Genomic DNA, 16,738 nt, shown 5'->3' on the forward strand with positions numbered 1-16,738 from the left:
CAGATACATTGCAATTACTTGTACTGACAATTAAAAAATCATGAAAGAAGTACTCATTCTATTTAGTACAATTATTTTCTTTTGTCTTCATGAATTTGTAAAACATATGAATAAAAATCAGATGATATCATTCAGTGCTTTTATAAGAATACAGTTTGGAAGGACCATATAAATATTGCTTTATTCTGATAATAGACACAAGGTCATGCAAGTAATGTTTGAGCTAAATGACCATAGAGATTGCTGTTTTATTCTGCAGTGCTAAGCTGAATTACTAGGACAAGATATTGAAATACCATTTGAGCTTCTATAATTCTAAAATCTCAGAGCTTTTAAAAAAGCCCTCAATGAATTTACATTGCAATGTGCTTTACTCATTAGGTAATGCAATCCTTTCTTAAGAAGTAACCCAATGGCATCATCACACATTCATCACGCTGTCTTACAGATTCAAAGAGGAGAATGTTTTCTTTCTGTGTATAACTCACATCCTACTGACTTATCACATTCCTGTTAACTAGCAGGCAGCTGAAATAATTTAATGTGCTTTGAATATTTAGTTCAAAATAATGTAAGAAAACATCTGTCACTTACGTTTTTGAGTCATCCCATAACACACAATAGGGATTCAAAGTACCCTAAAAATAAGCAGAGAAGTAATAAATATATTGTGAGTATTACACATGAAAAATTAAAGTATTATTTGATATCATTATTTGAAATGATTAGTTGAAATTCAAATAGAATGGTGGATTTCTTATCTTGTGGTAAGATACTTTGAAGATTCTACATCAATTTTTTTTCATGAGAAATTTGCATTTCCTTTCTCACAGATTTGGTGACTCACTTTGTGAAATTCTAAGAAAATAACACATTTGTTTCAAATATAACCTGTATTTAGTTCTGTTAAAAATTGAAAGTGAAGCTACCATATTTTGATGATTCTAACTCCATATTTGTTTCTCTAAAATATTAATTTCTGGGTTATTTTCTTTAGGAAGACCAAGGTATTGATAATATTTACATCACAGGAAAACATCCCCCTTTTTTAGTTTATTTTTTATTAGTGCATATTGATTATATGGAATAATGGTTTCATTGTGACATATTAATATAGGTCCATAACATTTTTGGTTATATTCACCCCACATTACCTTCCTTTACCCTACTTTCCCCCTCCCCCTGTTCCCTCTCTCTTCTATGATACTTTCCTTTCTACTTTCATATCATCTTTTATTTTCTATATTCCACATATGAGAGAAAATGTGTGATATTTGTCAGAATTTCTGAGTCTGGCTTATTTTGCTTAACATGATGATCTCTAGTTCCACACATTTTCCTGAAAATGACAGAATATTGTTCATTTTTATGTAGCTGAATAATATTCCATCACGTTTATATTCCACATTTTCTTTTCCTATTTATCTTTTGGTGGACATCTGAGCTGATTTTATAACTTGGCTATTGTGAATTGTGCTATGATAAACATGGGAATGCAGGTTATCTCTATGGTATGCTGACTTTAATTCCTTCAGGGCTATACTGAGGAGTGGTATAGTTGGGTCATATGTTAATTATATTTTTTAAGTTTTTAAAGAACTGCCATACTGATGGCCAGGGTAGCTTCACTAATTTACAATCCCATCAATATTGTATAAGCTTTCTTTATCCGTAAATCCTCATTAGCATTTATTGTGCTTCTATTCTTGATGATACCAATTTTGACTGCAGTAAGATGAAATCTCAGTGTGTTTTCTTAATTTTTTTTAGATGTTGGTGGATATTTATTTATTTATTTATATGTGGCACTGAGAATAGAACCCAGTGCCTCACACATGCTAGGCAAGTGCTCTGAGCCACAACTGCCCCTGCCCCAGTGTGCTTTTGATTTGCATTTCCCTGAAGGCTAAAGAATGCATCCTGTACCTGTGTGCACTCATCAGCGTCACCTCCCTTTCAGCCTCTAATTGCTTCTTCTAAGAAAGAGGTGATTGCATTAATTTTCCATTTCCAGAGAGTTGGTTGACATTCAGTGTCCTCTTAATCAAGGGATAATATTTGTATCAGATAATGTTTAATGAATTTTTAAGGAAAAAAAGTGTTAGATTTTTATTCTGTTGAATAATTTTATATTGAGTAGCCACCATCACTTTCAGGATGACATAGAGAGTTTTCCACACTTGTCTAGGGTTGTGTATTGATGAATACTGATTTTTGGAAAAGTGTTTTTTCCTCTCTACTTGCTTACATTGATTGGATTTTATTTTGCCCCACCTTGAAAATAACTTAATTTTTTCTTAAAGCAAAATCTCAGATTTGTACAAATTCTATCATACCCCTGAAGAGTCTTCTGTTATCCATTAAACATATTCTGTTGGTTCAAATTCTTTTATCTTCCATGCCCTTAATTTCCTGGAGCATACACTTTTAGAGTTCACTTAGGGTAATCATCCTCTGTGCCCACCCATGCAGAGAAGAGCAGTGCTACTGCCTATCCAATTTAGATGCCATATTCCCAACAATGCAAACTAGGATCACATAAGATATTTGGTATTTGCTTCCTGAGCTTAGCAGGCATTACTCATACATAGCAGTCTTTTGGGAGCTTTTAAAATTCTGATTTTGGCATCCCACACAGTGATAATTGCTTCCAAGCTTTGTGACATTACAGGATTAAAAGCAAACATGATTATCTGTGTCCTCATCCAACCAAATTGTTGATAAAAGTAATGAACAGGCCAGCACGATTTAAAAATAACAGTTTCCAAAAAGGTCACTGGCTCCCTTCTACAGGTATAGACTTGCTCCACTGGTGCCACCAAACTACCATCCAACCCTTAGGTTTCAACTTTGCATATAAACAGATAGTTACTGGAGTGTGTCTGATAAAAGCAATCTCTCTAAAAATCTAGGTGGTATCTTTGCTGTGTGTTTCTAAGTGATATTGCCTGGATCCATTCTAAAAATTTGTTAGAAATAAAAAGTAAGCTTATTAATCTAAGTTTTATAAAACACATCTCAGTCTCATTTATTATCTATTTTAATTGATGCCTTTGACTAACTCCAACATTGTAGTACCACAACTACTCTCCAGGTTCTTCTAAGACCATGTATCCAAAATTTCTTGGCTGTCAAATGCTCATACTTCTATGCTATGCCCCTAGAACATTAAAAAAATTCTCTTCCCTGAAGAAAGACACAGGCCTATAGAGGTAGATAACTCACGTGAAATGATTATGTTACAACACAAGGGAAATAGAAACATCAGTAGTGATAGTTTCTTGCATAAAAGACAATGAGTCTGTGCTAGTCTGAGTGTATTTCATGGATGCTTTGGGTCTTTATCTGCTCTTCCAGAAGGCACAGATCCTGTGTTCATGGGATGAAGGAGAGAATGGTTCTTCAAACTGGTATTTTCTTCTACTTTATGAGATATTATCTAGATTAACCTGGATTTTTAAATATAGCTTGTGAATTTTTGATAAACTTTCAGCATAGTTAAAACACTGTATCATAATGTTATGCTGTAACCATCAAGGTTTTTATTCAACAGGGTCCAGAGCAATATCATTGGAATACCACGATGAAGGGTATGGGTGTGCACATTTCATGGCTTTAGAAACCAAATGTAGGTGAGAAACCTGAGATAAGAGACCTCTGAATCTAATGCATTGATTTTGCTAATCTAAGAGTGAGATTAAGATAAATCTCTACATAAAACAATTCTGGATACTGCTTATATGCTTATTATTTTATAAGTATTATTCACAACATGTTACAACAAAAATCTAGTAACATTAGAAAATAAATATAATATAAACTAAAAATTTGGATATCTTTTCCTTTTGATTCCCCTAAAAAATTTCAAATGAAAACATAAAGATGAGAAATGCTTCTTTTATTCCACACCTTGGTCAACATTCATTTTTTTCCTTCACCTTCTTTACCCCTTACTTCTTGACCCATTGCATGCTTCTCTCTCTTCCTGTTCTTATGAAAATTCAAAAACTCCATTCACCTGAGAGTTATTATGCATTCCAAATGCACCATTCAATCTTGGGGTATACATACTGGGATGCATAAAACAGTCAGATACTCCTCTGTGGATATTTATCCTAGAATAACCACAATGCACAGGCTTGTGATATGAGATGAGGTCTATAAGTTAAACATTTGAAGTTTAGACAAATAGGCAGGACAAAACATTAGAGAAATCTTAGTTCCTGGAAGACCAATTACTTCATAAGAATTGGAAATGGAAAATATAAAGCAAAAACTAATGATGAATGAACTCTAACCTTATGAAAATACATATATACTGGCTAAATGGTTCTTCTAAGAAACTACTTGGAAAATACGTTACAAATTTTAGATACTTTTCTGAAAGGGACTGTTCTACAATATCTGTTATAAGGAATTTACAGGAAATCAATAATAGGAAATGGTGAGCCCCATGGAGAGCAGTAACAAAATGGACTGACGGGAGCTAGAGGGAATCCAGCAAGCTGTGAACTTCACCTCTATAAGCCGACTTAAGAAATACGTCAAACTAAGAAAACAGAAGTTGTCAGGTAAATGAGACAGATGGGCTAATGAAGATCAATTCATCAAGCTGTCAATATAATTGACACTTGAAAGTATTAAAACTGCATGTATTTGAAAACTTTTGGGAAAGATATACTCTTCTTGACAAACACGTTTTTTGGCAAATCAAACAATCCGCCTCTCTTGGCTCTACTCAAAATAGTACAGTTTAGCTTGAGTTAAACATTTTAATCATACCCTCATAATCATTTTGAAAATGCACCATGACAATATCCAGTTACCATAGGTTGTTCTATGCACCACTTTTAAGCATCTTTGTTGTTTTCTATTACTTTCTATGTTTCAACATCAAGGACTGTATTTATTAAATAGTAGAATGTAGCCCCAGCTTTGGTCAATGACTTTCTATGGGTGATTCTTTTCCCTTTTTGTTTTCTTATCTTAATATAAAATAGGGGATTTGGACATCCTTTTTAGCTCTAGTTCTCAAATGTTCTACTATGATATTCATAATTAAATTTCTTTTATTCTTTCAAAACTTTCTTCTCACTGCCCCCCCCCCCATGGAATACTTTATCCTCACTATAGTAAAACAAACAAACAAAAAAAACCAAAAAACCTCTCACAATGTACAGAATGTAGAAGAAAGTTAGCAAGATGATTTAAACAAGGTCATCCATTTATTTATTCATGCATGCAAAAATTTTTTAGTTAATACCTAGTACATTCCAGGTATCGTTCAAGGTACTTTCATACACGGTGGAAGAAAACCAAGTTCCTGCCTCATAGATGTCATTACAGTGAAGGGGCAGGAGAGTGACAAAAACACAACAGACAAATATGTAATCTGCTAGATGGTAATAGGTGCTATAACAAAAAGTCAACCACAGTCAGCAGCAAAGACCAGGGAAACAGATGCATACTGGGAAAGAATCACTATTAAGCCTTAATAATTTGAGCAGAGATCTGAGTGAAGTTGCTTATACTAAAGAAAAAAAAGAAATTACAATAAAAGTAAATAAGGTCCAAGTGTCTTCAAGTTTTTCCCCAGTGTTTTTAAATGTGGATAAATTCAAATTCACATGCTATTTTAATCTTAATCATACACTTGCTCTCTTCATAATGTTCAAATCATTTTCCCTAGACCTACTCTAGAATCATCTAGGGTGCTGACTTAACTTGGATTCCTTGGTTCTAGGAATTTTGAGATGTGTGTTAATAATTTTTTATCTACATCAAGTTAGGAGAATCATTGCTCAAGATGTAAAAAGAAAAAGAAATAACATGTCAGAGACGTTTAAAATCTATACATCTAACAATTTTAAAATATACAATGCTTTAATATTTTACTTTAGTCACCATTCTGTGCAATAGATTATTAAAGCTTATCACTCCTATCTTAATTATACTTTGTGAGGTGATGGTTTTGTTAATTAGCCTGATTTAATGATTGCACATTATAAACATATATCAATACATCACTTTGTACCCCATAAATACAATTTTTGTTTGTCAATTAAAAGTAAAATTAAAAAAGAAATAACATGCTTACTCTGTTTTATTCAACTTTTAAAACTGGTCATACTCAAATACTGTAATAAATTACTAATCTGGAAAGTTCATAACTTTTTTGTAAGTTTTTTCTGTCCTCTTGAAATAAAAATAATCTCTTGCCTGTAGAGACAAAGTAAGCAAATAGATAAAGTGGCTCAGGACATGAAGAAGGGCAATGATTTCATCTTAACTATTTTAACATTTCCAGTGCTCTGAGTCAGATGTTCTAGGATGATTCTTTCTATCACGTCATCCAATGAATTGTACATTGATTTCTTGAGCATGGACGAGAGAGGGACTGTTTACCTGACACTATACCATCTCTCCTTAATTTTCTAAATTTTAGACAACAAGGCATCACACACAAAAAAATGACCAGTACAATATGTGCTTAGCATGTGCAAGAACCTAAGTTTAATTCCCAGCATTAAAACCAAAATCAAAACCAACCAACCAGCCAACCAACCAACCAACCAACCTAACAAACAAAAATCCCAAACCAACTAGATTTTGCTGAGCTTATTCTGACTTTGATTCCCACTAAAATTGAATTGTTGGTATTATATGCAATTGCACAAATTAACCAGACCTACAAAAGATGAATTCATATCCAGTTTATAATTTTACTATTAGTTGAAAAAGGACATATTTTAAAAAAATCTTAGGAATTCCTGCTATGCAAATAAGGCATTAGTAAATGTAAATTGTTCTATAGTCAAATCTATGAGATGTTACTACTATAAGCTGATCAGAGAAAGGGAACCCTTTCAGGAGTATATCTTTTAACAGAAAAATAGCCCCAAAGTCCCTGAAAGTATTATACATCACTCAACGGGATGATGTTGCTCAAAGTGTGATTGTTGCATATTCTTCAAACATATTCTCAAGGTTAGGATAAATAGTGGTCCTTGGCATAGCTTTTGTTTGTTTGTTTTGTGGTGCCAGGAATCCAACCCAAGTAGAAGGCTAGCATTCTACCACAGAGCCACATTCCCAGGTTGGTGGTTTAATATTTTCAATGAATCTTAAAAAGAGCTAAGTCTAGCTCTTACTCTTTCTATATATTATTATTATTTTTTTTTATTTTGGGGGTGGTAGTTGTCTTGTATCTGAAGTCAAATGGGCCTCATTGATGATGTAATAATGTATTCTTACTTATTAGGAGTTTGGAAGCATAGAATATTTGAATGGACTTGTGAGGATTGTATAGGAAGCATCACATTACAAGCCAGTTAAACCAAGGTTATGGAAAATAAAGAGCTTGATTTAGCTATAGGACAATGATCTAAAAATGACTGAAAAGAGAAATGCAGAATATTGTTTTATCTGGAGGAGTCATACCCATGTCACAATACTCTTCTTAGGAAGATGGTGGCTATTTAATGGGACCATGAGGAGAGAGCATATAGTTAATTCAGCTTCTACCATCCAGTTACTCAGTAGACCACATTAACCAGATGACACCATTTTTATGGATGTGGTAACAGCCTGCTTCTCTAATTTCTGAGACCTGTCATTAGCCTGATTGTTCATTATTACCTAAAGAATACTGTTTGCCATGTTAGAAGCAGTAAAATGTAGAACCATAATCAGGAGCTTTTAAAAATGTGTATCCTTCAAAAAGAATCATTGCTTCAACATTGATGTCTTCGAAAGGATTATCCCTATATGCTTTCATCATTTCTAACAATGATTACACAGGGTCTAGTGCATCTTTCAGCAAAAAAAAAAAAAAAAATACGCCTTTTTAAAAAACTGTCTGAGTATTTCCTATGATTCGAAGTAGCGCATAGCTTTAATAAATTAACACCAAATCCCTAGATTCCACGTAGCATACCAGTTAGGTCTTTCCCTTTATATTCAAGTTTAATAATGTGTCCTAATAATAATCATATGAGTTTATAGCAAATACTAAGGCAGGCAAGGGTGATTTTCACTCCTATAGTCTACATGCTGACTGAAGAGAAGTTTCACTAAGTTTTTTCAGGAGCACAACATATGTGCAGATATCAGGGTTCTGTAGGACATCCAGCACCTCCTTCTGCACAGCCCTTCTTTTGGCTGCCTAGGCAATGCTATTGCATGATGTTCTCCAATTTCCCTTTACAATAGTCCACTATTGTGATCAAGTTTCTAAAGTGCTACTAATAAAACTCAGGACAAAATACTTTCCAGTTGCTAGTTGCTTTTCATTGAATAATGTATTATTAGTATTATAGTACATCTGATTCAAAACAATACTATCAATGTATATTTGTATAATATTTTCAATTTCTAAAAAATTGTTTGTATTACTCCAGTTCAGGATGTATTTAGTTTTCTATTCCTGCTGTTAAAAAAAAAATTACCACAATCATAGGAGCACAGTACAGCTCCCCCCCCTTTTTTTTTTTAAATTTCTTAGTTTCTATAGGTCAAAAGACTAAGAGTTCAGTTCTACTTAAGGGTTTCACCAGGTTGAAATTGAAGTGTTGGCAGAACTTCATTTCTTTCTGAGAATCTGGAGATGAATTTGGTTACAGTTCCTTCTGATTAAAGGACTGCATTCCCCATTTCCTGGTTGACCAACTGGGGTTGTTATCAGCTTTTAAGAATGTCTGTATCCCCTGGTTTGTGGCCCCTTTCCTTGTCTGGACAAGACAGCTGAGGCTGGTTGAATCCTTACATTTCACATTTTTGTTCACTACTAGGCAACATTCTATGCTTTTAATAGCTCGTTTATTTAAACTGGGCATACATATATAATATGGAATAATTTCCCCATCTCAAAGTGCTTACCCTTACATCACACAGGAGTTCCTTTTGACATGTAATACACAAGTAACATCACTTTTGACATGTAATATACTAAAGTCCTTTTGAACACGTAATATATTCACATGTTCTGAGAGTTGTTAGTATGTGGACATCTGTAAGGGGCTATTATTCTGCATACCATAGAGAGGCTGATTAACTATAGCCTGTGAACTAACTTTGACCTGCCACTTATATTTGTAAAGAAAATTTTACTGGGATAGAACCACTTCTATATGTTTATATACTGTCTCTGGCTGCTTTTACTTGCAAGAGATAGTTGAGGACATGTGACAAATTATTAGGCTCTGATGCCTAAAATATTTACTATCTGACTGTTTACTGGAAAAATTTGTCAACACCTACTCCTATGACTGCACAATTATTTGAAAGTCTTTTTGGAGAATATCAATTATGTAAAATGAATAAAAATAAACCAAATTTGAGAGGTGAGGAGATGCTTACTCAGTTTAGGAATTTATGATAAAACACAAAAAATGTAGCTAGAAAATAATTTCCATCTCAATTTCATCTGTTAGCAGAGCCATCAATCTCCTTGTCTAGTTAGCATTTCAAGACTCCCATAAAAATCACCAAGAGTATTAAGTAGGAAAACCAGAAAGCTCTACCAAATGGACAAAAGCTAGGGCACAAAAGTAATTTAAAAAACAAAGGACTGCTAATAATACCCCTTTGTAAAAATTATTGATGCATAGACTGGACTTTTAAAGTTTTGCCAAATGATTTTTAATTCTTTAAGCTTTTAGAATTTGATGTTCATGAACACACTTCCTGATGAATGCTGGGATTTCTTCATATCATTTCTCATGCTTCTCTAATAGTAGCAAGAAATACACTCTCCACTCTGTTTTCCTCCATGATTTACACAGGCTTTGGATCATGGTTAATTTTAGTTCACATACAAAAGTCAAATTTCTTAATTGGTTAGTTTGATCCTGTTAGTATGTAAGCAAATAAGACAAAGAAAACAAAACTCACAAGTGCAAAATTCCCATGAGATTTTTTTTTTGTGCACATGATCAGTTTGAGAAATACAAATAAATCTGATGGGTTTTTCCTCAACCCTGAAAGACAGGAGTAACACCCTACTTAGACCATTAGAGTTGCTTCACAGAGGGGAATTTTTAAAAAAGGGGCAAGTTTAGACTACAGGCTAGCATAGTCTACTCCATCTTTCCACTCAAAATGGAACTATGCAGAAGAACTCTTATTAGAAAAAAATAATGCATTTTCAGGCTTGCAAAGGTGATAAAGCAGAAGATAACTAAAATTCATTTATTTTCTATTATTTTAGCTCATCTTTAAATATAAGGATGTTATCCATTCTGGAAAGACACAGTAGGTCCAGACTTGTCAGACACAGGGCATCCTCACTGTGTGTGTGTGTGTGTGTGTGTGTGTGTGTACATACAGAGCTTTCCTATTATACTTAGTTCTCAATAACTATGTTCAAAAAATTATTAACTTTCCATATGTGTTGTAGATTCTACCAATTGATAATTTTAAGTGTTACTCTGAAAAACCCTTCAGTAATATGAAATGCAAAATTCTTTTCCTGGAAAAAGTAATATTTCTTAAAAGCAAATGATTGCTATCTATGACTAAGCATGAAGCAACAGAAATCCAGAGTCTATATGGTCATGACAATGAAGACATAAGACTGAGAACCTGAAGTAAGAATAGTGTCTTACTCATTAATGACTTAAAACCTGGTTAAAACTGCAGCTAGCTTTGCTAACTGCAATTTGGAACTGCAGGGTTCTATATATTTCTTATTCCTACCATTTCCCAAGGGCTTTATTATATTTAACATACTATAAAATCTATTTGATAAAAAGCTTTTTAGAAAAAAACATATTTCATTTAGAAAATGTTAACAGGCTTTCCCCTAGACTCACTATATAACTTTTAATTCCCACTTTTCCTTTTCTTCACATAGAAAATCCTATGAAACAGATGTAGTTTGTAAGCTGTTATTTTTTCCTAAGCTCAGAAAAGTATGGAAAATAGTTTTATTATAAGAAAATAGGTGAAAGTAGACATATTTATTATTAGAGACACATCATATCCAATTACAAAGGCAATGAATATAGATAAAAATTGAGCTTGTTTCCATCAAGTTCAATCCTCATGTTTTAGCTAAGATCGCTATCTTTCAGTGTAGGCTTTTTTAGTGACCACTTCAATGAAATCAAACTAATATTAGTATGTAGAAAATATCTTTTTAAGACTGGTAATAAATATTAAGATGTCTGAAAGAGTCAGTCCCATATTCCTTACTTCAGTGAACAATACAGTGTTTTTGAAAATCTAATTTGGTTAAGAATATAATTGCAGATGAAATTATCATTAGAAATTAAAATGGTAAAGCATAAAGAGCTGTCTATGCTGTATAGGTGGTGCCGTGCATTTAAAATCCAGGAGATCCCAGCAAAGCTCCTTGTGTGGCTGGAGTTGCAGTGGTCTCTGAGCACAGGTGGCCTTTGAGCACAGGTGTGGAGCAGCACTGCAGGTGAGGGGGAATTGAAGTAAGAGCACTTTCATTTTTTTTCTTTCTCCAGCAGAAACTTTTTTTCTTCCTCTTGTTTCCTCATTCCGTTTTGTAAGGTATTTGTCTATATATTTTTAAAAAAAATCTGGGTCTTTTAGAGTGGAGAGAATATTCTTTTGGTGGCTGATCAATTCACTTACTCAAAATATTAAGACAGAATTCATCCGAAGTGCCTTATGATCATTATCTCCTCCTTCTTATATGCTGACTTTCACTCCACTCCAGTGTCTAGTTGGTGCTTAATAAAATCTGCAGATTGTACATTTGTTTCCCATATTTGAAAAATAATGTTTAGTACATGGTTTACCTCTTTTATAAATTGGCTGTCAAAATATATTACCAAAAGATAAAAGTTTGAGTCCAAGTTTAAATGTATTCTTTACAAATAGTTTTCTTGAATTAAAGTAGAAACTATTGCATCAATACTATTTTTGAGGTTACTATTTTTCAAGTTATATAAAATTCAAACAATTTTCCTCTAACATGGTTTCAAATTCTAAATAATGTTTTCATCTTTATTTAGGAAAGTCCTACAAATATTCACTTACAGAAAATTTTCTGCATAAAGAACAAGGCCTATGTTCTGACACTGTATTACTTCAATTTTGTAATTCTATAATTTTCATAGGAAACTAAATATCTCTTAATATTTTACACCAATTCTTGTAACTGTAGAGACATTTCATGACAATAAAAACAGGCAAAGTGATAGACATTTTCATAGACAATCTTGAACACACAAATAAGCTCCCTATTCAAAAGCACATGTTCAAATGTTCAAATGCATCTCCCAATTTTTAGGAGAGTAATGAGATTAGAGCTATAGGAAGGTATGAGGAAGTAGATATTAAAGAAAAAAAACATTCTTGAGATTAGAAACAACCAGTATGGTCACATTTTGGCAAAAGTAGCAAAAGACCTAATTTTTCAAATATTAATTGTGATATTTGAAAGTTATTAAGGGAAGATTTGCAGTTTTCATTAAACAGTCTAGGAAGCCTGAGGCAGCTTAGCAAAAAGCAGTTCACGGGGAAGATGATTATCATTTTCTATGAAACTAAGGCTAATTTCTTGAGGAAATCAGAAATTATACAATGGCAGAAATTACACAAGTTTTGTAGCCCAAAGGATGTGAGTATGAATTCTATTATGTCATTCTCTAATTATATAAACTTGGGGAAATGGCTTAATCACTTTTTGCTTCTTTTTTTAATATTAAAGTCAACTTGATAAAAACATTTCAAGAAATAATAAAAATATATATGCATACAAGATAAGATTGTATAACTTTAATACAGGAGGTATGAAAGTATTATGAGGAGATCTTGATAAGAATTACCTTCCTTGTCCTTACCCATTAATCATTTAAGTATTTAAAGTGAATGTATAAATGATAAAAAAATTAATTTCAATATAGAACTGAGCATGATTTAAAGCATTTCAGTTGCAGTTGAATGGACTTAAGGAAAGGTGCTTGTCATTCTGGGATGATGGAAGATTGAAGTTTAGACCAGTGGGGCACTCAGGAAGTTATAAAGCCCCTTCCCCAATGCTGGACTTAAATGTTGAAACCTGCTGCCTGACTCACTCCACCTTCCCAAGTCAACTGATCTCCTTTGTGCTAATTTTGTAAGTTCTGTTTCTGCATGTAACTCAAATCCATGAATTTATGTGCCAGTGTTTCCTATCACACAGTGAACTAAGCTTTTGTTCACATTCTTATTCCCCAGGTCTAGCATAGAGTTCGATAAAGATGTATGCACAGAAAAATAATTTATCTTGGATAAATTGAAGAGTGCTTTATCAGAAACAAAAACATAGAACAATATAGTGTCCTGTTTATATGTGATCATAACAAATGAATACATTTCCAACTGTAAAAGCTTAAAAAACGTGTTCTGACACTATTGGTTCAAGGAATTATTGTTGATCTTCTTTAAAGGGTAATTCTGAAAGCAACTGAATGCCAAGTAGATAGTACTTACATTAGCCAAATGAGCTAGCTCTATCTCCAGAAACGAGTCAGTTGTTTTGGGTTCAGGCCTTATTGTGACCACGATGATTTTGGAATTAACAACAGTATAATTTCTGAAACAGAATAATTATGATTAAAAGAAGAAAGGGTGAAAACTATAATTCATACAGCTCAATATCTGTTGGGATGACATTAAATACATCCTAAGTTGAAACATAGATATGATGTTATTCATGGAAAGACAGTCAATTTACTGTTATAAACGAACTCTATCTGAACCTAGAAAATTTTGGGGAAAAGAACCATTTTACCATTTTAGATACAGAAAAGATGAAAAAACATCACTACTGACAAGCTTCCAATTACTTAAACCTGATTCACCCAGAAGAGAGATGGACTGTGAACTCACACCTTCAGGCAATCTTTGAATGAACAGAATTCATTATCTCAAGGAGGATCTAGCAGTTTTATTCTTCAGGAGACCAAATTCTCTTCTTTCAAAGTGCCGTCTTGGCAGTTTTTGGATTCTTCCAAAATGCATTAAGATGAAAATTTGGAATTTGGAACAACGTGAGAGGAAGCAGCCTTTAAATAAGTGTTGTTGCAAATTCTCACTCCCATTCATTTCAGCAAATATTTACAGGCTGCTGCTTAATCTCAATGTCCTCAAAGAAACATACATGTTTTTTGAAATACCATACCAAGTGCAGTTCATTCACAAAAAAATTAAAGTGATTTTATATGGAATCACATAACTGAACCAAATTTTCCTAGTTCTTAAAAATTTTCATTTAAAATTTATAAAATGCTATAGATCACCCATTGTTTAAAGATTGAAAAACTTGATTGTACTTTTATACATACACACACAAAAATTAAGTATATTCATCCCTCTTTGAAGATGTGAAATAATCATCTGCTCTTTCAAAGGACAGATACTATTTGGGGAGATTAATAGCATGTAAACACCACAACAATCAAAACAGATAACCAATTCCTTGCACTAAATAATTTCCTTGATCTCCTTTGACTTGGTCCCCTCCTCTCCATGATCCCAGAAACCATGGACAGGCTGTCATTATGAATTGACCCTTTCTAGCATTTCATTTCAATAGAATCATATACTACACTGTTTTTTACTTAGTTCAACTCAGCATAATATTTTTGAGATTCATACTTTTTGGTTCTTTGTTATGGTTAAGTAATATTCCATGGAATGTACCACATTGTGCAAATTATAATAAACTGATGGAATAAATTTATTCCATCAGTATATATATACATATATAAATAAATGTACAAATTGTGCATATATAAATAAATGTACATATATAAATAAATGTACAAATTGTGGAAGTACCACAATTTATTTATATATTTATCAATTAAATGAACTTTGGGCTACTTTGGTTTTTAACTTTTATGAATAGTCCTGTATGGCTATTATAAATAATTGTCATACACACTCTGTGAGGACTTTTATTTTTATGTGTCTTGGGTAAATTCTGGGAGTGGAATTGTTTGGTCTTATGATAAAAGCATGTTTAAACTTACAAAACACAGTTTTTAAAAACAGGCATATCATCAAAGTACTGTAGTTTTAATGTGGTAGAGTAGAAGTTATATTGAACCTCACATTCATTATGATGATGTTTCCTCTAATGGATTCATATTTGACACAAAATATATCTTTCTAGAAAATTATGCTGAACTATTCCACAATTTGGAATTTACTGTATTTAGTAGTAGAGGAACTGGAAGCATACTTGGAGTGGAACAACATTTTTAACCCAGTTTCTCATATATTTAGTCAAATAACAAATTCAAACACAAGAAGGTGTGTACCAAATAGTAAACAGGGAAAAATCCATAAGTCATGAATATGTTTTCCTTTTCTTGGGATGCAAGTGGTTACAAACAGATAGCCAGTTAGCTGTCCTTGGTTTCATTTAATGTTAAATCAGTCCCGTAAAGTAAACTATGTTGAGAAAAATGTAACACTAAGCTATGTTGAGAAAAATATAAAACTAAGCTCTAAATATCAAGTTACTTTTGCCAAATTATCTTGTCTGTGAGTAAAATTAATTAGGAAACCAGATGGAAATAAATGGAATTAACAAAGCTGGAAGGCCATCCTGGGTGATTGATCATATTAGCAGGGTTGACAGGCCTCTTGGAGAATGACAAGATGTCTATAGCAAGAGTTCAGGGAATGTCTGTGTTACCACCAGAAAAATTTTGCAGGTTTCTCCCAAAGAAAAAATCGGGCACTGAACACACAGATGCTAATTCTTTATTCAGGTTAGCCTGAGTATGTTTGAATTCTTGTTTGGTTATATAAAACTAAAATATTGACACACCACTCAAATTCCATCTACCCCCTTACTCTGGTTCTGTTTAAAATCTTTTTTTTCCCTTGCTATAAATGAAACCCAGTGACTGCCAATTTTAATTAATGTTAGGTAATTTTATAGTAAAAAGGTATTTGTATTATTTTTCAAGTTACGTAAATGGATAAATTACTGGAAAACGTAAGCATGTGTATTCTATTTAAGAATTTGCAATTATGTTAAGATACTTATGAACTTCTTTGTGTGTTCTGGGAATATGGGGAGTTTTGGCACTGAGCAGTGGGGAGCCCTATGTAGAGTACTATACGGGGTCAGGTTCATCAGTTACTCAACAACTGGCCTGTTGGAGAAGGTCCCTAGTATATGTCATGGTTTTGCTAGTTGTGTTGTTAGAATTTAATAGGGAAACTATACATGACAATCTATTTATGCATTCAGGTGTACTTATCTGATTTGTATAGGTACCCCTTACCTTTTGCCACAGCACAGTAACATATACCAAATTCTATCACAGCACCCATTGGTTCTATACATGTCTTTTTCCACAAGGGTAAACTCTTAAGAGTGGTGAGAACAGGGTCTACATTTATGTATACTCATTTGCCTTATGCTTGGCACATTTTAGTGTTCAAAACATGTTTGAATGTTTTATTAAATACAAACACATTCTGAACAAAACATAGAAATTTTTACCATGTTGGCTTAATATGTAATGCCAATATCATGGTATTGAAATTTATATTATGCAGTGGCTCCCTTTTTCTAAAAAAAAAGTGTATACTGTACAAAATTTCTTCAAATTATTCCATCAATTTATTATAATTTGCATAAGTGAATATCTGGCTTCTGATATGCCATGTCAGGCTTTGTGATCTACTAATGCTTCCTGGCTGCGTATGCCTTTATATTCATAGCTAGGAAAGCAGATCTTATAGCCAAATGGATTTC

The 16,738-nt window shown here is 33.0% G+C and overlaps 1 protein-coding gene across 1 annotated transcript in view; it reads right to left on the reverse strand.

The window, feature by feature from the left end:
• The window catches only part of Adgrb3 (adhesion G protein-coupled receptor B3), a 671,006-nt gene that overhangs the window by 268,585 nt on the left and 385,683 nt on the right, over nucleotides 1-16,738 (reverse strand). Inside the window, exons 15-16 of the mRNA XM_026391342.2 lie at nucleotides 13,450-13,552; nucleotides 595-638 (exon numbers count right to left, since the gene is read on the reverse strand). Of these exons, the coding sequence (XP_026247127.1) occupies nucleotides 595-638; nucleotides 13,450-13,552 (147 nt within the window). The remainder of the gene's footprint in view (nucleotides 1-594; nucleotides 639-13,449; nucleotides 13,553-16,738) is intronic.

This window comes from Urocitellus parryii, chromosome 8, assembly GCF_045843805.1.
Source record: "Urocitellus parryii isolate mUroPar1 chromosome 8, mUroPar1.hap1, whole genome shotgun sequence".
Taxonomy (NCBI): Eukaryota; Metazoa; Chordata; class Mammalia; order Rodentia; family Sciuridae; genus Urocitellus; species Urocitellus parryii.